Source organism: Myotis daubentonii, chromosome 3 (assembly GCF_963259705.1).
Source record: "Myotis daubentonii chromosome 3, mMyoDau2.1, whole genome shotgun sequence".
Classification (NCBI taxonomy): domain Eukaryota; kingdom Metazoa; phylum Chordata; class Mammalia; order Chiroptera; family Vespertilionidae; genus Myotis; species Myotis daubentonii.
The window spans coordinates 196,819,229-196,839,058 of record NC_081842.1 but is presented as its reverse complement, the minus strand read 5'-3'; the positions used below and the strand labels follow the sequence as shown (position 1 = coordinate 196,839,058).

Sequence of the window (19,830 nt, the reverse complement as noted above, 5' to 3'; positions counted from 1 at the left end):
AATATATTTAAAAAAAAAAAAAACTGCAGTGGGCTGAACTGGGACATATAAAGACTCAATACAACCAAGCTTCGAATACTTAAATATCTCAAACCACTTTTTGCTTATAGCAAATAAATCGCAGAGCTACAGATGCTTTATCATCTGTGTGTAAATGAAAGCGAAACTGTGTGAGTAGTTAGTATTCTTAGAATTTTTGGAAGCCGGTTTATTTAAATGAAATCAAAGCCAATCTGTGTCTGTACAGAAATAATTTTCTTAGGGCTCTTATTCTCTAGACTTTACAGAGCTGTACATATTCTTCCCTCCTTATGAAATAAAGAAGTAAAAAGAGCTCTGTAGGTTAAAAAACACTTCAAATAAATCTGGTAGAAGAAAGTTCAAAGGGATTAGAATATTGGTTGTCTCAGAAGGCTGCTGCAGAACAGGGTTCAGCTCATCCCTGTCCCACTCTTTGTGCTCCCATAGTGCATCTTGGAATTTATCATGCTATTTTAAGTTTCTACATCTATCTCTGCTTCCATAGTGTGAATTCTCTGATGGCAGGAACTGGGTTTTATTTAGATGGGGACAGTATTTGTGGACCTGAACTGATTATATGTATAGTGTACACATAACACAAAAATATTAATTATCATTGATCTGAATTAAGCATCCTAAAGAAGGTATTAAAATTCAGTATGCATATCTTAACACTGAATGTAAGACAACACATATAAAGAATCAGGGGTCACAAACATTAGAAATGTATAATCAAGTTAAAGTCATCAATATAATGCAGGCCTGGTCAGTGTGGCTCAGTTGGGTGAGCATCATCCTATGCAACAAGAGGTTGTCAGTTCGATTCCAGGTCAGAAAATACACCTGGGTCGTGGGCTTGATCCCCAGGAGGGGGTATGCAGGAGGAAACTGATCAATGATCCACATTTTTCTCCTCTCTCTCTCTCCCCCCCCCCCCCTTCCTCTCTCTGTCAAATCAGCCTGTGGGGATCGGGCTGAAACCAGCTCTCCGCCATCCCCCGAGGGGTCCCGGATTGTGAGAGGACACAGGCCAGGCCAAGGGACCCCACCAGTGCACGAGTCCGCACACCGGGCCTCTAGTATGCATGTAAGATCTTTGGTCAATCTTTTCCCGCCTTCCTCCCTTCTCCCTTCTCTCTGTGATTCATCAGTCTGTTCCATGTTTCCATGCCTGTGGTTTCTGCTCCTGCATCAAGCGTCTGCCCCCTCATGGCCAGTGCACGTCATAGCTACCAGTCTGAGGGTCAGCTGATCACTTAGGCTTTTATGTAGAGAGAGATAATGCAGCCCTAGCCAGTTGCTCAGTGATTAGAGTGTTGGCCCCCAGACTGAAGGGTTGCAGGTTCAATTCCAGTCAAGGGCACATACTTCAGTTGCAGGCTCAATGTGCAGCCCCATGTACGGGAGGCAACCAATCAATGTGTCTCTCTCACATGGATGTTTCTCTCTCTCTGTGTCTCCCCCTCCCTTTCACTCCCTCTTAAAAAAAAAAAAAATCAATGGAAAAAACATCCTCAAGTAGGATTAACAAAAAAAATAATAATGCAGCACTAACATTCAGATAATTTGATATTTTTTTATTTATTTACTGCAGATATGTGGCTTTTAATATACTTCATTCTTATGACAGGTATCTATATTCCTATTATAGCTCCATTTTCAAGTTGATTGTAATTCACACATTCTACTGACAGGAATAAAAATTTGGGCAAATGGTCAATACTTCTATCAAATTACCTAGTATGGACTCTTTCTAACCACAGAGAAACTGGTTCTTCCTTATCCTCATCTGTAAATGGCAATATTTCTCTACTGCTTCAAAAGTGACATTAATTCTAGGCAGAACATAAAGCCTTATGGCTATCCAAATGTGTCTTGGATAGCCTTATATTCTGCCCAGAACACACACACACACACACACCCCATAAGCACACAGGAAAAACCCCTGAAAACACATGTATGCACAGAGGGCCTTTACTCTTTACCTCTTCCTCCCCACTGACAGAAGTAGCTATGCTGCCAAGACAGCAACCCCCACATGAAATATGAGAGTGGAGGTGAAACAGCTCAATCGAAACAGCTCAATCAAAACAGCTTAGGAAAGGAAAGGAGGGTATGCTTGGCAGCGAAAGTCTCCATGAAAAGGCCAGAGAACTTTTGACTCTGCCTTGACATCTTGGGCAAATAATCCTGCTTGAGGTCTGCTTACCTGAGCTTAGAGGCCAAACACAAACCTTTAACCCTTCACAGAGAGGAATATGAAAATGCGCCGTTTTTTGAAAAGTGCACTGTGGGAAATGTCAGGGTTTAGCTTAGAACAGTGGTTCTCAACCTTCCTAATGCCGCGACCCTTTAATACAGTTCCTCATGTTGTGGTGACCCCCAGCCATAAAATTATTTTCGTTGCTACTTCATAACTGTAATTTTGCTACTGTTATGAATCGTAATGTAAATATCTGATATGCAGGATGTATTTTCATTGTTACAAATTGAACATAATTAAAGCATAGTGATTAATCACAAAAACAATATGTAATTATATATGTGTTTTCCGATGGTCTTAGGCAACCCCTGTGAAAGGGTCGTTTGACCCACAAAGGGGTCGCGACCCACAGGTTGAGAACCTCTGGCTTAGAAGTATACTCTGGAGAGCAGAGCTGAGAGCGATTTTGAAACCAAGCTGTTAAGAGACTGATGAAGTGGAATGCACAGGTAGAAGAAAAGCTTGCACTGCTTCAGCACAGGGGGCTGCTTTGCTTCAGGCCAAAAGCCACAGACTGACACAGTAGGATACAGATTACTCAGCTTTGTGAAATGGAATATGACTCTTCAGCTTCTCTCTACAAGGCTGCTTCATTTGTTCTGATTAAGACTCACTCATTCTACCAGGCCTACTTCCATAAGCCTCCAGATGACTCAGGTTGCCCTCAGTTAAGGACAATAAACATTGTTATCAAAAAAAGAAAAAGAAAAAAGAGAAATTGGGGGGGGGGGTGGATTTCTTAACACTCAGAATGGCAGTCCTTTAAGATTTTAAGCTTGAATCTCAAATTAGAGCTACAGAAGTAAAACCTCCCCATCTCCCAGGTCTGATAATGCTAGTCATTCCCTTTATTACCTAAAAGAGAGAATCCATGAGCACGTATTTATTTCAAACTCAAATGTGCTACTTGGTTTAGAATCGAAGCATAATATTAAGCCAGTTGGAAGAAAAAGAGCATTCTTTAAAATCCTGCCATTTGCTGGGAGAGTTTAAAAGGGGTATTGGAGTGAGTCACACTGGGCACTTATCTTTAGGGGCAGAATCTGTAGTTGGAGTTTGAGAGAGGCCTTGGCCAGCATTCTTCTCTGCTTTTGTTTCTCCTAGCCAGCATCTCTGATGGTTAATGCACCATTCTGGGACATTATAATTCCTTCTTATCTTAGGGTATTTTACAATTTCCTTTCGTGACTGACCAGAGAAGTTCAGGATTTATATAACTTGGTGCTTGCCATATGCAAGCATTGGAACTGTTCACCTGAGGGCCTGAGTAACAAACCTGATGCCAAAAAGGCAGGAGCACCCTGATGCAGAGATTTTAAAGAGCTGACTGGCTGAATACATCTAACACCCATGAAATCAACAGAGAACACATACTTCCACACTGGGGATAAAGACTACAGCTGTAGCACTTTTTCTAAATCTCCAGATAGTCACCCTCACCGCTTATTCAGGAATGTGGATTATTAGTGGTGGAGAGGATGGGCTGAATAGAAAGCTGGATACCTACTCTACTGTAGACAGGGGCTTCACCTACATAATTCTTAGCAGAAGGTTATTCTATTGAGACCAGCTTGGGATATCGATTGCTTACTCTCTTACATTCCTAGGATTCTGCAAAGAAGAATGGGTCTCTGTCACTGAATTACCCTGGGACCCTAGGAAGGCCTCAGCCTTTTTGGAGGAAATCTTGGTATCAGTAACATCTACCCTTTCAAAAAGAATTTCTGTTCCCTAGAAATGACAAAGGAATCAAAAGACTGCCAGCTCCATGAGTACAAAGACCATGTCTGTCTTATCACTGCATTTCTAATGCCTAGGATTGTAAGCATCCAATAAATACATTTTGAAGGGAGGGACTAACTCTGCAAGCTACTTCTGAAACAAAATCCAAAGTGTTACTGAATCAGCTCCAGTCAAAACACTGTTCTGACCAAAAGACAGAGCTAACCTGGCCTAGCACGAGGCATTGCCAAGCATAGGCACATCATCAGTGCTGCAGGAAATAAACCAGGGCTGAGGGCCATGTGGTGTCATTGCAGCAGAAGAGTCCTCTTCCAGGGGGAAAGTATCCTTAGCTGAAGGAGGAAATAAGTAGCAGTCATGCTCCTTAGTGACATGTTACAGTTATGGAAAATGCACAATACAGCTCACCCTGTCATGGGCTTCAACCAACCTCAGACCTGTAAAGCTGTATGAATGGAGGTCTACTTTTCCTGACAATGAAGAAAGGCCAGAGGAGAACCAAGATGGCAGTGTAGGTAAACACCTGTACTCGCCGCCTCCCACAACCACCTCAAAATTACAACTAAGTCCTGGCTGGTTTGGCTCAGTGGACAGAGTGTTGGCCCGAAGGGTCCCAGGTTCGATTCCAGTCAAGGGCATATGCCCAGGTTGCAGGCTGGATCCCCAGTAGGGGGCATGCAGGAGGCAGCCGAGCAATGATTCTCTCTCATCATTGATGTTTCTATCTCTCTCTCCCTCTCCTTTCCTCTCTGAAATAAAAATATATTTTTAAAATATTACAACTAAAATACAGAACAATCATCACCCAGAACTGCCTGAAAGCTGGATGAATGGAAGTCCTACAACTAGAGAAGTAAAGAAGAAAGCATGGTGAGACAGATAGGAGGGGCAGAGGCATGGAACGGACTGGACCAGCACCCAAGTGTGCCGCTTTTTAAATCGGGGGGGGGGGGGGGGGGGGGGGGGCGGGGCAATAGGCTCTGCAGAGGGCCCCCATGAGGAGCAAAGGGTCCCAGCCTCACACCAGACCCCTAGCCCAGACTTCTAGAGCTGGGAAAATAAGTTCCCATAACTATGGGCTGTAAAAACCTGCGGGGATTGGGGCTCAGTGACATGGAGGCTGCTGGAGACCCAGCTTTTCCTCTTAAAGAGCTGGCATATGAACTGAACTTACAAGATCCTGCTTCCTCAGAGTCCAGCACCAAGGTGAGGCTCTGGGGGACACAGACACATACAAGGAGGAACTGGATTGTCTGGCATCAGGGCAGGAACTCGGGGGCAGCTTTCTTGCAGATGGAGGTGCTGGCAGGGGTCACTGTTCCTGTTCTGGGATCTCCCAGGTCACAGGGCTGACTGGCAGCCATTTTTGTTTGCTCTGCCCTGGTGATTCCCTGAGACCCCACCGAATCCAATATGCAGCCCCACCCAACCTGTGTGCAGTGACTTCTGCATATGAATGGCCAGTCCTTGCTCTTGCATCAGACTTTGCTAAATGTCTCAAACAAGGAGCAACTGGGTCAGGTGCCCTAAACCTATCAATAAAAGGCCCAAGACCTGGCACTGGCACCAGCCTTCCTTGTCTCACAGCTGGGCCTTGCCTAGGCATTTATAAACACAATACAAATAGGAGAAATCTGCAGACCTCTGTAGCTCCTACAGAGTGGCCCCAGGAGTGGCAGAGTTTGCACCTCCCTGGAGATCCAAGAGTCAGTGTACCCGGTGGACAGCGTTAGACCATACCAGATTACAACGCCACACATCCATAAGCGACACACTCAAGGGATAGACTCAGTGAGCACCAAAGCCCCACTGAAGCAAGTCCCGCTCCATCAGGGTGTCTCCTGCACAGCAGCTCTCCCACTATAGCCGCAGCTGGTCCTCACAGCCTATTGCCCTAGAACAGTGGTTCTCAACCTTGGTTGCACATTAGAATCACCTGGGAATCTTCTTAAAATCCTGATTTCTGGGCCTCATGGATTTTAAAAAGATCCCCAGGTGATTCTAATGTGCAGCCAAGGTTGAGAACCACTGTGAGGCCCAGAAATCAGGATTTTAAAAAGATTCCCAGGTGATTCTAATGTGCAGCCAAGGTTGAGAACCACTGCTCTAAAGGATGCTGACCACATGGGCTGACTTTTTTAAAGGAAGCTCTTGGACAAAAGATCAGAAAGAAAGTTCAAAATGCAGGCCCTTAAACCAAGAGCTATGCATTTTGACCCAATTTCTTCAATACTACTCAGCTGAGAAAAAAATGTCCAAACACTAACCAGACACATAGTTCTTGGTCATGTTCCTGCCAATTCCACATAATAATGCCTTGAATTGGAAGGTGTTCCAGTTAGTAAGATTTTTATACAATCTCCAAAATAAGCCAAAAGGCCTTGCTTTGGCCCTGCGATAGTTATTTTGTTGTTGTAAGCTCCTTAACTATATTATTATGTTCTCCCTTGAGGATTTCCTGAAAGTCAATTTAAGAAAAATTTTAAGTTAAATTGGATTTACTGGCCCAATTATGCCATTTTCTTATCCCTCTTTACTTTGTTAGGAAACATGTTTGCATGTTTCTAAAAGGCCTAAAGAACTCACCAAAATTATAGTTTTCCAAGATAGAGAGGACTTAAGATGATTATCTTTTACTAAAAAGTATTCAAACAAGAGACAATTACTTCATTTCACTGAGAGAGAGGCTAACTTTAGAGGATTCTGACTGGTCTTAGTGCAATTAAATTGTGATATAACAAGATACCACTGACTTACTCAATGCTAGCTGAATTTTAGAATAAAAAAGCTTGCATAGTTTGTGTTAACAACCAGAACACTCTACCTTCCCCCAGCTGCCATGTACTCAAGTCATTATCCTACAATCTGAGGAGACAGATTTAGGATTAATAATTTATTACCTCCCTATACTGCAATGTAGTTAAGAATATAGGACAGTTTGGCAAGAGAAAGTTCCTGCTGAAGGCTCATTGCTATGAGACATATTCCATTAGTCATCCACCTTAAATTAGGTGCCCAGCAGATACAAGAAGAGCAAGGATATAATGCCACCTAAAAAGTCTCCTGAAAATGCTTTCCTCTTGAAGATAAGACCGATGCATGTTCAAAATATATTATTCTCTTAAAAGAAAATGATACCACTTGGTCTGACTGGTACAACAGGGGCTACAGCCCTCAGAGTACAATCAAAGGGTAGGTACAAAGAAGGTGCCTTCTGTCTGCCAGGGGCAAATATAAGCAGTTATGAGATCAAAACTAGAATTAGTGGAGAAAAGACCTCTTGCCCAACCAGGAGCTGTTTTTGTCCCATCTGCAGTCTCTGTGCGGTTTGAGGGTGATAATTACTCTCTTCCACTCAGAGATTGGGACTAATTAAAAAATAAAACATGGCAGTGAGAGGTAGACAGAGATCAAAATATCATCATTATAAGAAGCAATAAGGTGACTGGAGAACATAGCTTAGATGTACAATCACAATGAGCTTTCTAATACTTTCCTATGCAGAATGAAATTTACCCAATTGGACAAATGCAGGCTGTCCTACCATGGACAGACCAGTTAGAACATGGCAAGGAAAGAACACATACAAATCCTGAAGATTGGTCATTTCATACAACAGGATTCTTTTTCAAATGCACCAATCAGAAATATCTGTCTTCCATTCATAAAGACAGCCAGAGAAAGGGTAGGAAAAAGAAGACATTCCTTCCAAATATTATTCCCTCCTGGGAAGTGAAGTGTCCTTAATTAATGGGCTAACACTGAAAACCAGAATAGGAAAGAACGATTCTCCTTAACAAGTGTATTCCAACATGGTGCTATTCCCAGCATGATCTTTAAGCAAAACCAGCAAACCTTTATTGTTATCTACTATGTGCCAGATGCTTGGTATGTTTCATGAATAAGACAGTTTCATGAAGCAGATACATAAGCAGGTAATCACAGTAGACTTCTACTCACAGCCATGACGGAGTAACTAGTACGAGACTCACCATCTAATCTAAGAGAAACATGCAAATTGACCGTACCTTCACTATGCCTTAAGCCATGCCCACCAGCCAAATCAGAGCGATTATATGCAAATTAACCCAACCAAGATGGCAGCCGGCAGCCACAGAGCTGAAGCGAGCAGGAGGCTTGGTTGCTCCAGTGATGGAGGATGCCAAGCTTCCTGGCCGGCTCTGAGCTCCACTGAAGGCAACAACGTTTCAATTATAGAAGATAAATAAACCCCAGATACCTGCTTTCAGCCAGCCCTGGCCACGGAGCTGGAGCGAGCAGGAGCTGGCTCTGAGCTCCAATGAAGGCAACAAAGTTTCAATTACAGAAGGTAAATAAATCCCAGAATTAAAAAAAAAAGAAAAAAAGGAGAGGCTGGGAGCTTCTGTCGCCGGGGGGCTTGGCCAGCCTGAAAATGGCCCTCAGTCCCTCACCCAGACTAGCCAGGCACCCCAATGGGGACCCCCCACCCTAAAGGGGGTGTGGCCAGCCTGAAAACAGCCATCAGCCCCTCACCCAGGATGGCCAAACCTCCATGGGGTGAGGGTCCCCCCTGGGGGGTGGGGGGCTTGACCAACCTGCAAACAGCCATCAGCCCCTCACCCAGGCTGGCCAGGCACCCCAGTGGGGACCACCACCCTGAAGGGGGTGTGACCAGCCTGCAAACACCCATCAGCCCCTCACCCAGGCTGGCCAGGCACCCAAGTGGGACCCCAACCCTGATCTGGGACACCCTTCAGGGCAAACCAGCCGGCCCCCACCCATGCACCAGTCCTCTATCCTATATAATAAAAGGGTAATATGCAAACTGACCCTAACAGCAGAAAGACTGGGAATGACTGGTCACTATGACACACATTGACCACCAGGGGGCAGACGCTCAATGCAGGAGCTGCCCCCTGGTGGTCAGTGCGCTCCCACAGGGGGAGCTCTGCTCAGCCACAAGCCAGGCTGACGGCTGCCAGTATAGCGGTGGTGGTGGGAGCCTCTCCCGCCTCCTCAGCAGCGCTAAGGATGTCCTACTGCAGCTTAGGCCTGCTCCCTGCTGGCAAGTGGACATCCCCTGAGGGCTCCCGGGATGCCAGAGTGATGTCCAATTTGGCCCAATTCCCCAGGGAGCGGGCCTAAATCAGCAGGTGGTCATCCCCCAAGGGGTCCCAGACTGCGAGAGGGCACAGGCCAGGCTGAGGGAACCCCCCCCGAGTGCACAAATTTTGTGCACCAGGCCTCTAGTCCTATATAATAAAAGAGAAACATGCAAATTAACCATCCCTCCGCTACACTCACCAGCCAATCAGAGTGAGTATGCAAATTGACCTGACAAAGATGGCGGTTAATTTGCATGCGCAGGTGTCAAGCACCTCAGGAGGCGACTGCGGCCGCAGGCTCCCGGGACCATTGCCGGCCAGGGAGGCGAGGCCAGGCGTGCCTAGTCACATCCATGGGCTCCCGGGATCTTGCCAGTGGAGAGCAGAGTGGGAGAGGAGTGGGCGGAGAGCGGGAGGTTTGGAGGACTTGGCAGAGCAGGAGACCACTGGACATAGAGCAGAGTGAGAGAGAGGGCGGCTTGGAGGGCTCGGCTCCCTCTGTTAACACAGCTTCCTCATCACAGCTGTGGACACTGATAGCAGGGAGAAGGAAGTCCCACCCTCACAGAATCAGCCAGAATCAGCCTTTGGTCAGACAGCCCTCAGCAGCCTGACAGCCAGGACTCTCATTCACCTGCATCTCAGACTGTGACAGTAGACAGGTGGGACTATGTCTAAAGAACAACTGTTTTTTTTTTTTAATTAAATCTTTATTGTTCAGATTATTACATTTGTTCCTCTTTCCCCCCCCCCCCATAACTCCCCTCCTCCCAGTTCCCGCCCCACCCTCCGCCCTCACTCCCCACCCACTGTCCTCATCCATAGGTGCACGATTTTTGTCCAGTCTCTTCCCACATCTCCCACACCCCTTTCCCCCCCAAGAATAGTCAGTCCATTCCCTTTCTATGTCCCTGATTCTATTATAATCAACAGTTCATTCTGTTCATCAGATTATTTATTCACTTGATTCTTAGATTCACTTGTTGATAGATGCATATTTGTTGTTCATAATTTGTATCTTTACCTTTTTCTTCTTCTTCCTCTTCTTAAAGGATACCTTTCAGCATTTCATGTAATACTGGTTTGGTGGTGATGAACTCCTTTAGCTTTTCCTTATCTGTGAAGCTCTTTATCTGACCTTCAATTCTGAATGATAGCTTTGCTGGATAAAGTAATCTTGGTTGTAGGTTCTTGGTATTCATCACTTTGAATATTTCTTGCCACTCCCTTCTGGCCTGCAAAGTTTCTGTTCAGAAATCAGCTGACAGTCGTATGGGTATTCCCTTGTAGGTAACTGAGTTTCTTTCTCTTGCTGTTTTTAAGATTCTCTCTTTATCTTTTGCTCTTGGCATTTTAATTATGATGTGTCTTGGTGTGGTCCTCTTTGGATTCCTTTTGTTTGGGGTTCTCCGCGCTTCTTGGACCTGTAAGTCCATTTCTTTCACCAGGTGGGGGAAGTTTTCTGTCATTATTTCTTCAAATAGGTTTTCAATATCTTGCTCTCTCTCATCTTCTGGCACCCCTATAATTCTGATGTTGGTACGCTTGAAGCTGTCCCAGAGGCTCCTTACACTATCCTCGCATTTTTGGATTCTTTTTTCATTTTGCTTTTCCGGTTGGATGTTTTTTGCTTCCTCGCATTTCAAATCATTGACTTGATTCTTGCGCTCCTCTGGTCTGCTGTCGGGCGTCTGTATAATATTCGTTATTTCAGTCCGTGTATGCTTAATTTCTAGTTGGTTCCCCAATATAAGATCGAGGGTCTTATTAGTTTTCGTGTAGATCTCATTAAGTTTATCGGCAGCTTCTAAACAGTTCTTGAGAGACCTTAAAAGTGTGGTTCTGAACTCTATTTCTTCCATTGACAATTTTGTCCTGTTTCTTTGTCTCCGCATTTTGTTATGCTTCCTTGGTGCACCCCCTAGTGGTCTTTGTTCGCAGTCTTATAGTTAAATCTTGATTGTTGTAGCTAATTCCAGGGAGGGTTTGACCTCCAGGCCAAGTGGCTATGAGAATCAGCTGTGTCAGCAGTGAGAGAACTTCTGTCCTCTAGGGAGGTGCTAATCTAGCCTTTGCCTGAGGCTATCCGGCAAATGCCTCTGTGCAGGGCTTGGGCAGGGCGGGTCGCACAGGATCAACAGGGTGGGCCAGAGAGAGCAGTTATGGCGGCTCTCAGTCCTGTCCCCAGGGGCTCTGCCTCTCTGAGTCCCAGCACCCGTTGCAAAGCTGGGAGAGAAAGCTGCACTCACTCTGACCGAAGCCAGACAGTCCCGTTTCTCCCGTTTGAGTCTGGGTCCCTAAAGACTCGCCCGGATCTGGTGCTCAGAGTCTGCGACTCCCTCCCAATTGAAAACAACAACCGCGCCCTCCGCCGCCAGCCCGCTCCGCGCACTCCGCACCTCAGAATTTGACTTCACCACTGCGCCTCCTCTGAGTGTCCGTGTGCGTTTCTCTTTCCTCCTAGTTGTAGGACTTCCACTCAGCCAGCGTTCCTGTGGTTCTGGGTGATGTCCCTTCCGTTTTTTGGTTTCACTTTTGAAGTAGTTGTTCAAAGCAGCAAACTCCGGCGTTAACCTATGCCGCCATCTTGGTTCTCCTAAACTGTGCACTTTTTCGAACAACTGTTGATACAACGTAACTCTGCAGCCGAAAGATGCCGGCATTATCACAGAAAATGTTTGCAGAGCAGCATGCATCTGATCTTGAAAGAAGGCAGTGCCTGCGACAGAATGTATCTGAACACCAGCTACTGGAAAAACGTCGCTCTGATGCCAAAAAACACCAGCGTTATCGACAGAAAATGTCTAAAGACCAACGTGCCTTTGAAGTTGAAAGAAGGCATGGCAACAACAGAATATGTCTAGAGAACAGTCATCAACAAGTACTACCAATACTGGTAGGAAATGCCTTCTTAGCGAAAATGGAGTACATGAGGATGCAATTCTCGAACATAGTTGTGGTGGAATGACTGTTCAATGTGAATTTTGCCTATCACTAAATTTCTCTGATGAAAAACGATTCGATGGGAAATTTACTCAATGTTTTAGCAAAGGGAAAGTCTGTCCAAATGATATACATTTTCCAGATTACCCGGCATATTTAAAAAGATACATGACAAACGAAGATTCTGACAGTAAAAATTTCATGGAAAATATTCGTTCCATAAATAGTTCTTTTGCTTTTGTTTCCATGGGTGCAAATATTGCATCGCCATCAGGATATGGGCCATACTGTTTTAGAATACATGGAGAAGTTTATCACCGTACTGGAACTTTACATCCTTCGGATGGTGTTTCTCGGAAGTTTGCTCAACTCTATAGTTTGGATACAGCCAAAGCTACACGTAAAAGATTAGCAATGCCAAAAAACCAGGGCTGCTCAGACTCACGATCAACATCAACAACCTCATGCATGAAATAAATGAATTAACAAAATCATACAAGATGCTACATGAGGTAGAAAAGGAAGCCCAATCTGAAGCAGCAGCAAAAGGCATTGCTCCCACAGAAGTAACAATGGCAATTAAATATGATCGTAACAGTGACCCAGGTAGATATAATTCTCCCAGTGTAACCAAGGTTGCTGTCATATTCAGAAACGAAGATGGAGACCCTACTTTTGAAAGGGACTTGCTCATTCATTGTAAACCAGATCCCAATAATCCAAATGCCACTAAAATGAAACAAATCAATATCCTGTTTCCTATATTATATGCAATGACATGTCCTATTCTTTTTCCACATGGTGAAAAAGGCTGGGGAACAGATATTGCATTAAGACTCAGAGACAACAATGCAATCGACAATAAGGACACGAGTCACACAAATGCAGTATTATGGATTTCATCTCTGTGCAGGACACGTTCAATCCTATTTTAATTGCAGGAAAATTAACTCAAAAGTTTATCATGGATTCATATTAAAAAATGGAGGCCAATCGGATAAATTTTATCAAAACAAACCAATCTAAGTTGAGAGCTGAAAAATATAGTGGTTTGATGGATTATCTCAAATCTAGATCTGAAAATGACAATGTGCCGATTGGTAAAATGATAATACTTCCATCATCTTTTGAGGGTAGTCCCAGAAATATGCAGCAGTGATATCAGGATGCTATGGCAATTGTAACGAAGTATGGCAAGCCCGATGTATTCATAACCATGACATGCAACCCAAAATGGGCACATATTACAAACAATTTACAACGCTGGCAAAAAGTTGAAAACAGACCTTACTTGGTAGCCAGAGTTTTTAATATTAAGCTGAATGCTCTTTTAAATGATATCTGTAAATTCCATTTATTTGGCAAAGTAATAGCTAAAATTCATGTCATTGAATTTCAGAAACGTGGACTGCCTCACACTCACATATTATTGATATTAGATAGTGAGTCTAAATTACATTCCTCTAATTAATTCCCTTTCAATGTACATGAATTTTGTGCACCGGGCTACTAGACTATTATAAAACTGGGCAGAATATAAAAGACAACTGTTTTCAGGAGATAAGAGGCAGTGCAAGGCAATAACTCTCAAAATAAGGGACACTTGAAGTGAGCCCTACAATTGCCCCGTTCTCTGTTAGGGACAACTTCCCAACCAGGGCACAGAAAGCTGGAACCCAAACAAAGCAGGGGCTTCACTGAGACCAAGAAGCAGAAATCTGAGTTTGCCTAGAATCTGAGTGATAAGACAATGAAGAAGAAGGAGCTGTGAAAAGTGGGGGCAGGGCCCCAGAAGTCCATTGGGAGGGTCCACTACCAGGCTGAGGAGTGGGATGTAAAGGCAGAGGGCAAGACCACTGAGGTTTATTAGATGTAGATGGTACAGGGATGAGAGGGAAACAGAATCACCAGAAGTCATGCAGAGCTGGGGGAAGGAGGTAGAAGCATTTTGGAATTCCAGTTCTGCAAGAGCAAAGAAATCACATTAACGCTGTAGATCAGCAAACACCAGGAAGGCTTCACCTTAAAGTAGGTCACACTCCAGAGTAAGACCTACTCAGACCTCTCTTCAAAAGTCTAAAACCCCACGGTATAATGTGGCAGAGATGTACACTCTATGAAGACATTAAAAAACAGTTCAACTGAGGGTACCCAGGGAAAGCATTACTAGTACAAAGGAGCTTATGTTTACCTGAATCAGAGTACATCAGGCAGAATGATAACAGCACATGCAGAGGGATGAAGCACTCTGCCTGGAAACGTGAGATGGTACTCCTCAAACAGTGATTTGAATGTGGAGGAGAGATAGGACTATAGAATGACTCAGGGATTTCTACCTCAGAATATGAGTGAAGGTGATCTTTTCATGGTTGTAGGGCCTAAAAAAGGAGGAAGAGGGCTAAAAGATCATGGGTTCAGTTTTTATATATTAAGTTAGAGGTGCCCAGTCGGTGTGGCTCAGTGGCTGAACATTGACCTATGAACTAGGAGGTCACATTGTTCAATTCCAAGTCAGAGCACATGCCTGGGTACAGGGCTTGATCCCCAGCAGGGGGCATGCAGGAGGCAGCCAATTAATGATTCTCTCTCAGCATTGATGTTTCTATCTTCCTCTACCTTCCTTTCTGAAATCAGTAAAAATAAAAATAAAAATCTTAAAAAAAAAAAAAAAAGTTAGAGGTAGCTGAAACATCCAATTGGAGATGTATAACAAAGAAGTGGCTATATGGTTTGTAACCCAGATAGAATGAATGAACAGTTATAGATAGATATGGGAGTAGTGGGCACATAGATAATAATTATGGGGGGAAATTAGATTGCCCAGACAAGAGTGAGACAAAAAAGGGTAGAAACAGAACCACAAAGAACAAAACATTTAAGGGACAAGCTAAGAAGGAAGTGAGGTTAGATAATTAGAAAGCTTAATGCATCAGCAGGAAGGAGAACAAAGTAAAGTCTGGTGTAACTTAAGGTAACCAAGGAGAGTCACAAGAAAGAAGTATGCAATGCAGCAGAGATGTTAACTACAATAAAAACTAAAGGTCTCCAACTAGGAAGGTCACTGGTTACCTTGGCAAAAACCAAGGTTTGGGCAGAAGCCAGACCTCACTAGATTCGGAGGAGGACAGAGGTGAGAGAATGGGGACAGCAGATGTGGTCTATCCCCATTCAGAAAACTTCACTGACTGGGAAGAAAGACTAAGTCAGGGAACTGGCTAGAGATTCCTCACAAAGAACATGTCTAGCTCAATAAATATTTGTTGAACGAATATGTAACTTTAAAAAAGTGAACAAAAGAATGATTTGTACCCATCTGGTTATTTTATCAGTCCTTGTTTCTTACTGTGTCTGTTTGTCTATCTGCAAATTGGATATGTATTATGCATAAGCCAAGTTCTATTTCCTCCATGAAGCCCTCCCTGATTTTTCTAAACTTCAGTAACATCCTGTACTATAATAAAAAAGACAGACAATAACACAATAACAAGTGTTAGTGGGGACAGAGGGAAACTGGAAAATGGTGCAGCTGCTGTAGAAAACAAAAAGTTAAAAGAGTTCCCATATGATCCAGCAATTTCACTCCTGGGTATATAAACAGAATGTGGTATATCCATACAATGGAATATTATTCAGCCATGAAAAGGGATGAAGTACTGATACATGCTACAACATGAATGAACCTTGAAAACATTATGCTAAGTGAAAGAAGCCAGACAGAAAAGATCACATAGTGTATGAATTCATTTATATGAAATATCCAGAATAGGCAAATCCAGAGTCAGAAAATAGATTAGTGGTTTCCAGAAGCTAAGGAGAGGGAAGAATAGGAAGTGGCTGCTAATTAGTACTGGGTTTCTTTTAGGGGAGGGAGGTTTAAAAAAATGTTCTGGAATTATATCTCAATTGAAAAGAACATCCTCCTCTAATTTCTTACTAAAGAACTCCTAATTCTACCCATCCATTTAGCACTACTTCATATTGAGTGAAATTACTCTCTTCAGTGAGAAATTCCTTGAAAAACAACCTCATCAATTTTCTCCTGGATTACTTCATTCACTTCCTAATACTAGTAGATATCCAACTCTAGTCCTGACATCCCTCCCCTTTTCATCTTACTTGAATCCTCACTATTATCATTCTTCTATATCCCAGCAAAATGATCTAGAAATTTACCAGTATTATTCCTCTGCTTAAATTTTTCAATAGCTCCTAATTCCTTAAAGCAATGATCTCTAAGGTAGAATGTTTGCTTACAAGGGATGCACAAGATAAATCACTAGAGTATGAAAATATTAGTGCTATTTATATGATTTTTAGTTGATCCCTTTAAATTTTTGTTTTTGGCAGTACAATGGTACTTGTTATGACATATGAACAAACACATATTTGGGTACATCCTCAACTTTTTTATGGATTAGAGTGCATAATCAAGAAAATTTGTAGACCACCTACCTAAAAAGATTAAAATCAAAGCTTCTTTGCATGGCATACAAGATCCTTCATGACCTGGCCACCATCTACCTCTTTAGGAGCTGCCATTCCAGCTTTGCTCTTTATATACCAGCAACACTAAACTGCTTATACTAGTAGAGTTTCCACTATATACCAGGCTGTTTCACACTTTTGTGTCTTTGTTCTTGCATTCCCATTGCCAGGGAATACAACTGCCCAACAAGCACAACTTTCAATTGTAGGGAAGTTATAGCAATGTTTTGCAACATAGAAAAAGTGAGTGTTGATGAATGTTCTCCTTCTAAATGTGTCCTTGGGATAAATTCCTAGAAGGGGAATTACTAAGTCAAAGAACATGAACCTTTTGAAGATCTTGATCTCTATGCCAAAAAACTCTGTTCAAATTCCCAAGCACAATATGAGGCCAACTACATAACCCCTCAGCAGCACTAGATATTTTTCATTCATTTTCATCAATATGATGAATTAAAAATTATGTCATTTTAATCTGTGGTTCTTTGGTTAGTAATGAGAATGAACATTTTTTAAATGTTTATAAGTCATTTTAATTGCTTATATTACTCTCTGTTTATGTCCTTTATTCATTTTTTTCTACTAGGATATTGTGTTTTAAAAAAAAAAATGATGAGAAAAGATCTGATAAATTAAAATATATAACAAATCTGTCACGTGTTGCTTGCATGTTCACTCAGTTTGAACACACCTGATTCTTGGTTCTTTCATGGTAAAAGCTCCAAACTTTCCTAAAACATAAGTAGTACAATCTAATGCCCACCAGAACTACTCCTAACAATACCAACTTTGCACCTCAATACTCAATCTGCTCACTAGCATGCTGCTTTTAAGCACCCAGCTCAGAAATATGAAGACTAACCTAAGGAGCCCACAGATATATACTTCATATATCTAATGAAGTATTAGCCCCCAAAATACAGAAAAACTAGGAAATGCTTCTTCCTTCCCTGTACTTGGAATCCCTCAAATATCATGGTTCAAGGTAAAAAAAATTGTCATGGTCCTCCAAAAAATCACCTGTAGTTAGGAGGTACAGTAGCATCGAAAAAGAACATGAGCTTTAGAGCGGACAAACCTGGGTTTAGGATCCTGGCTCTATCATGTTCTTGCTATGCGATCCTAATCAAGTCATTTTGCTTCAATTTCCTTATCTATAAAATGAGAATAAACTATTGGTTTTAGGTTTATCCTGAGAATTAAATGAGATAATATATGTAACGTTTGTAACCAGGGGTTTTGAATACTGTAGGTGCATTCCAAAAAACGTGGTTTTCCCACTCTTACGGTGCCAAATCAGTAACTTATTTAATTCAAATGATATTACATAAAATGTTAGCCTGAAATAGCTGTCCCAGGAAAGCATCATCTAGGTAAAAAACATTTAGGTCAGCTTTCTGTCAACTGCAATTTCCAGTGCTATAATTATGCAATCATCAACCACCTCTGCAAGACAACAAAAACCCCAAAGTTGATGTTACTGAAATTGCTAAATACAGCAATTACTTGAGTCTCAAGATCATGACCACCAACTCCTTTAGGAAAGCAATAGAAACCTTTGTAATTATAGGACCAAAAGGCTGATTAGTTATCCCAGACAGTGGTCTCTACAACAGAAGCCTCTTCTGGTCACTGCCCAGAATGGCAGCATACTCAGAAGTCTTTCTCAAATTGCAATTTTCTCACATTTCATACTCTGAAAAGAAACAATGTCAACAAATGAACTGAAGGGGAAGGGAAGAAAAAAAAGGATATCCTTTGAAATCTAGCCTTCTTGGCACTCTTTTCTGGCAAGAGGCTCTAAGCTGGTGAAATAATCTCTAGAAGGAAAACATACTTTATGAAATCTATCAGCATAACCCCTTTCTATGGGAAAAGCAAGGAACACATTCTCCCTGTAACATTGATTCTTTTAGGAAAGGAAAGGAAGCAAAGTATCATTTACTAAGCACTATGTTCAGACGCTGTACTATATATTCAATTATGTTATCTCTCAAATAAAATGAGGTAGGTCTTGCCTTCCTTTAAGGACAACAGGTAATTTGCTCAAAGTTTTATTATTATTAAATGGAAATATCCAGCTCCAAGTCCAGCGGCCAGGTCTGTCCAACTTTGAAACTTTTCTCTTTTCATTACACATCAGCAAATCTCCAAATGACTATGCCAATTCCTTCATATGAGAAAAAAACCCAATTTAATTGTTAGTACCAAAACAAAACAAATAATTCCAACTAAGTGTCCACCAATAATCTGTTTCTGTCAATTAGCACACTGCTTTTCTGCCTCCTTCTGTTTTACCAACTTCCCTATATACTCTTTAAAATGAACTGAAGGACTCACACGAAATGCCCTTTTTTAAAAACCTTAATAAATCTATAAAGAAAATGGTACCTGTTGACAGCCACAGCACACTGAAGCAGAAGCAAATATAAAACAGATGCAGGCTTCTCAGCCACTTCACAGATGTCTGCCAACAAAATCCTGATAAAATCCAGGAAGCAGAACTTGGCTTGACTCCCAGCTTCTTCTCCATTGCCTTACAGATAGGCAGAACCAGTCCACTAGAAAGAGAGAAAGAGAAGAAATAATATGCCAAGTAATTAATAATTGATTCCTAGAAATGTGGCATGCTAGATAGAGAACATGATAAATTAGGGGGAAGACAAATTTCAAGTTTGTCTTTCACTGCTCATCTCTGCCCATAAATTTTAAACCTAAGCTTTGACATAGCCTATAATTATCAGGATAAAAACATAGCAAGGGATGTGAAATGAATCTACTGTAAAACGGAAACACCTTGTATTCCATTATTTTCTAGTCTAACAGTAAATCATCTAAGTGGAAGAATGGAAAGAATACCAGCCTGAAAAAAAGATCTGAGTTTCAGTACCAGTTCTGCTAACAGCTTTGTGGCTCTGACCAATACACTTTCTTATCTATGAAAAGATGAGGTTGGACCTGAAGGTTTTATGTAGCCATGTTTTTGTTTTTTAAATTTCATGTGATGGTCTTTTTTTTTTTTTTTAAAGCGATAGTTTTTTTTTTTTAATATATTTTATTGATTTTTTTACAGAGAGGAAAGGAGAGAGAAAGAGAGTTAGAAACATCGATGAGCTGCCTCCTGCACATCTCCTACTGGGGATGTGCCTGCAACCCAGGTACATGCCCTTGACCGGAATCGAACCCGGGACCCCTCAGTCCACAGGCCGACGCTCTATCCACTGAGCCAAACCGGTTTTGGCATGTGATGGTCTTTAGGCAGGGCATATACTTTTCAATTTGCTACTG

The 19,830-nt window shown here is 42.3% G+C and overlaps 1 protein-coding gene across 8 annotated transcripts in view; it reads right to left on the bottom strand.

Moving 5' to 3' along the window:
• Positions 1-19,830, bottom strand: part of KIAA0319L (KIAA0319 like) — a 127,170-nt gene that overhangs the window by 104,422 nt on the left and 2,918 nt on the right. For 6 of the 8 annotated variants that reach the window (XM_059690234.1, XM_059690235.1, XM_059690236.1 and 3 more), the window contains exon 2: positions 18,934-19,103. The exons of 1 other annotated variant lie outside the window; for it this stretch is intronic. In XM_059690234.1, the coding sequence (XP_059546217.1) occupies positions 18,934-19,075 (142 nt within the window). In that variant the 5' untranslated portion in view covers positions 19,076-19,103. Of the gene's footprint in view, positions 1-18,933; positions 19,104-19,830 lie in introns of those variants that run through there. One more of the 8 variants, XM_059690240.1, reaches the window with a different exon arrangement.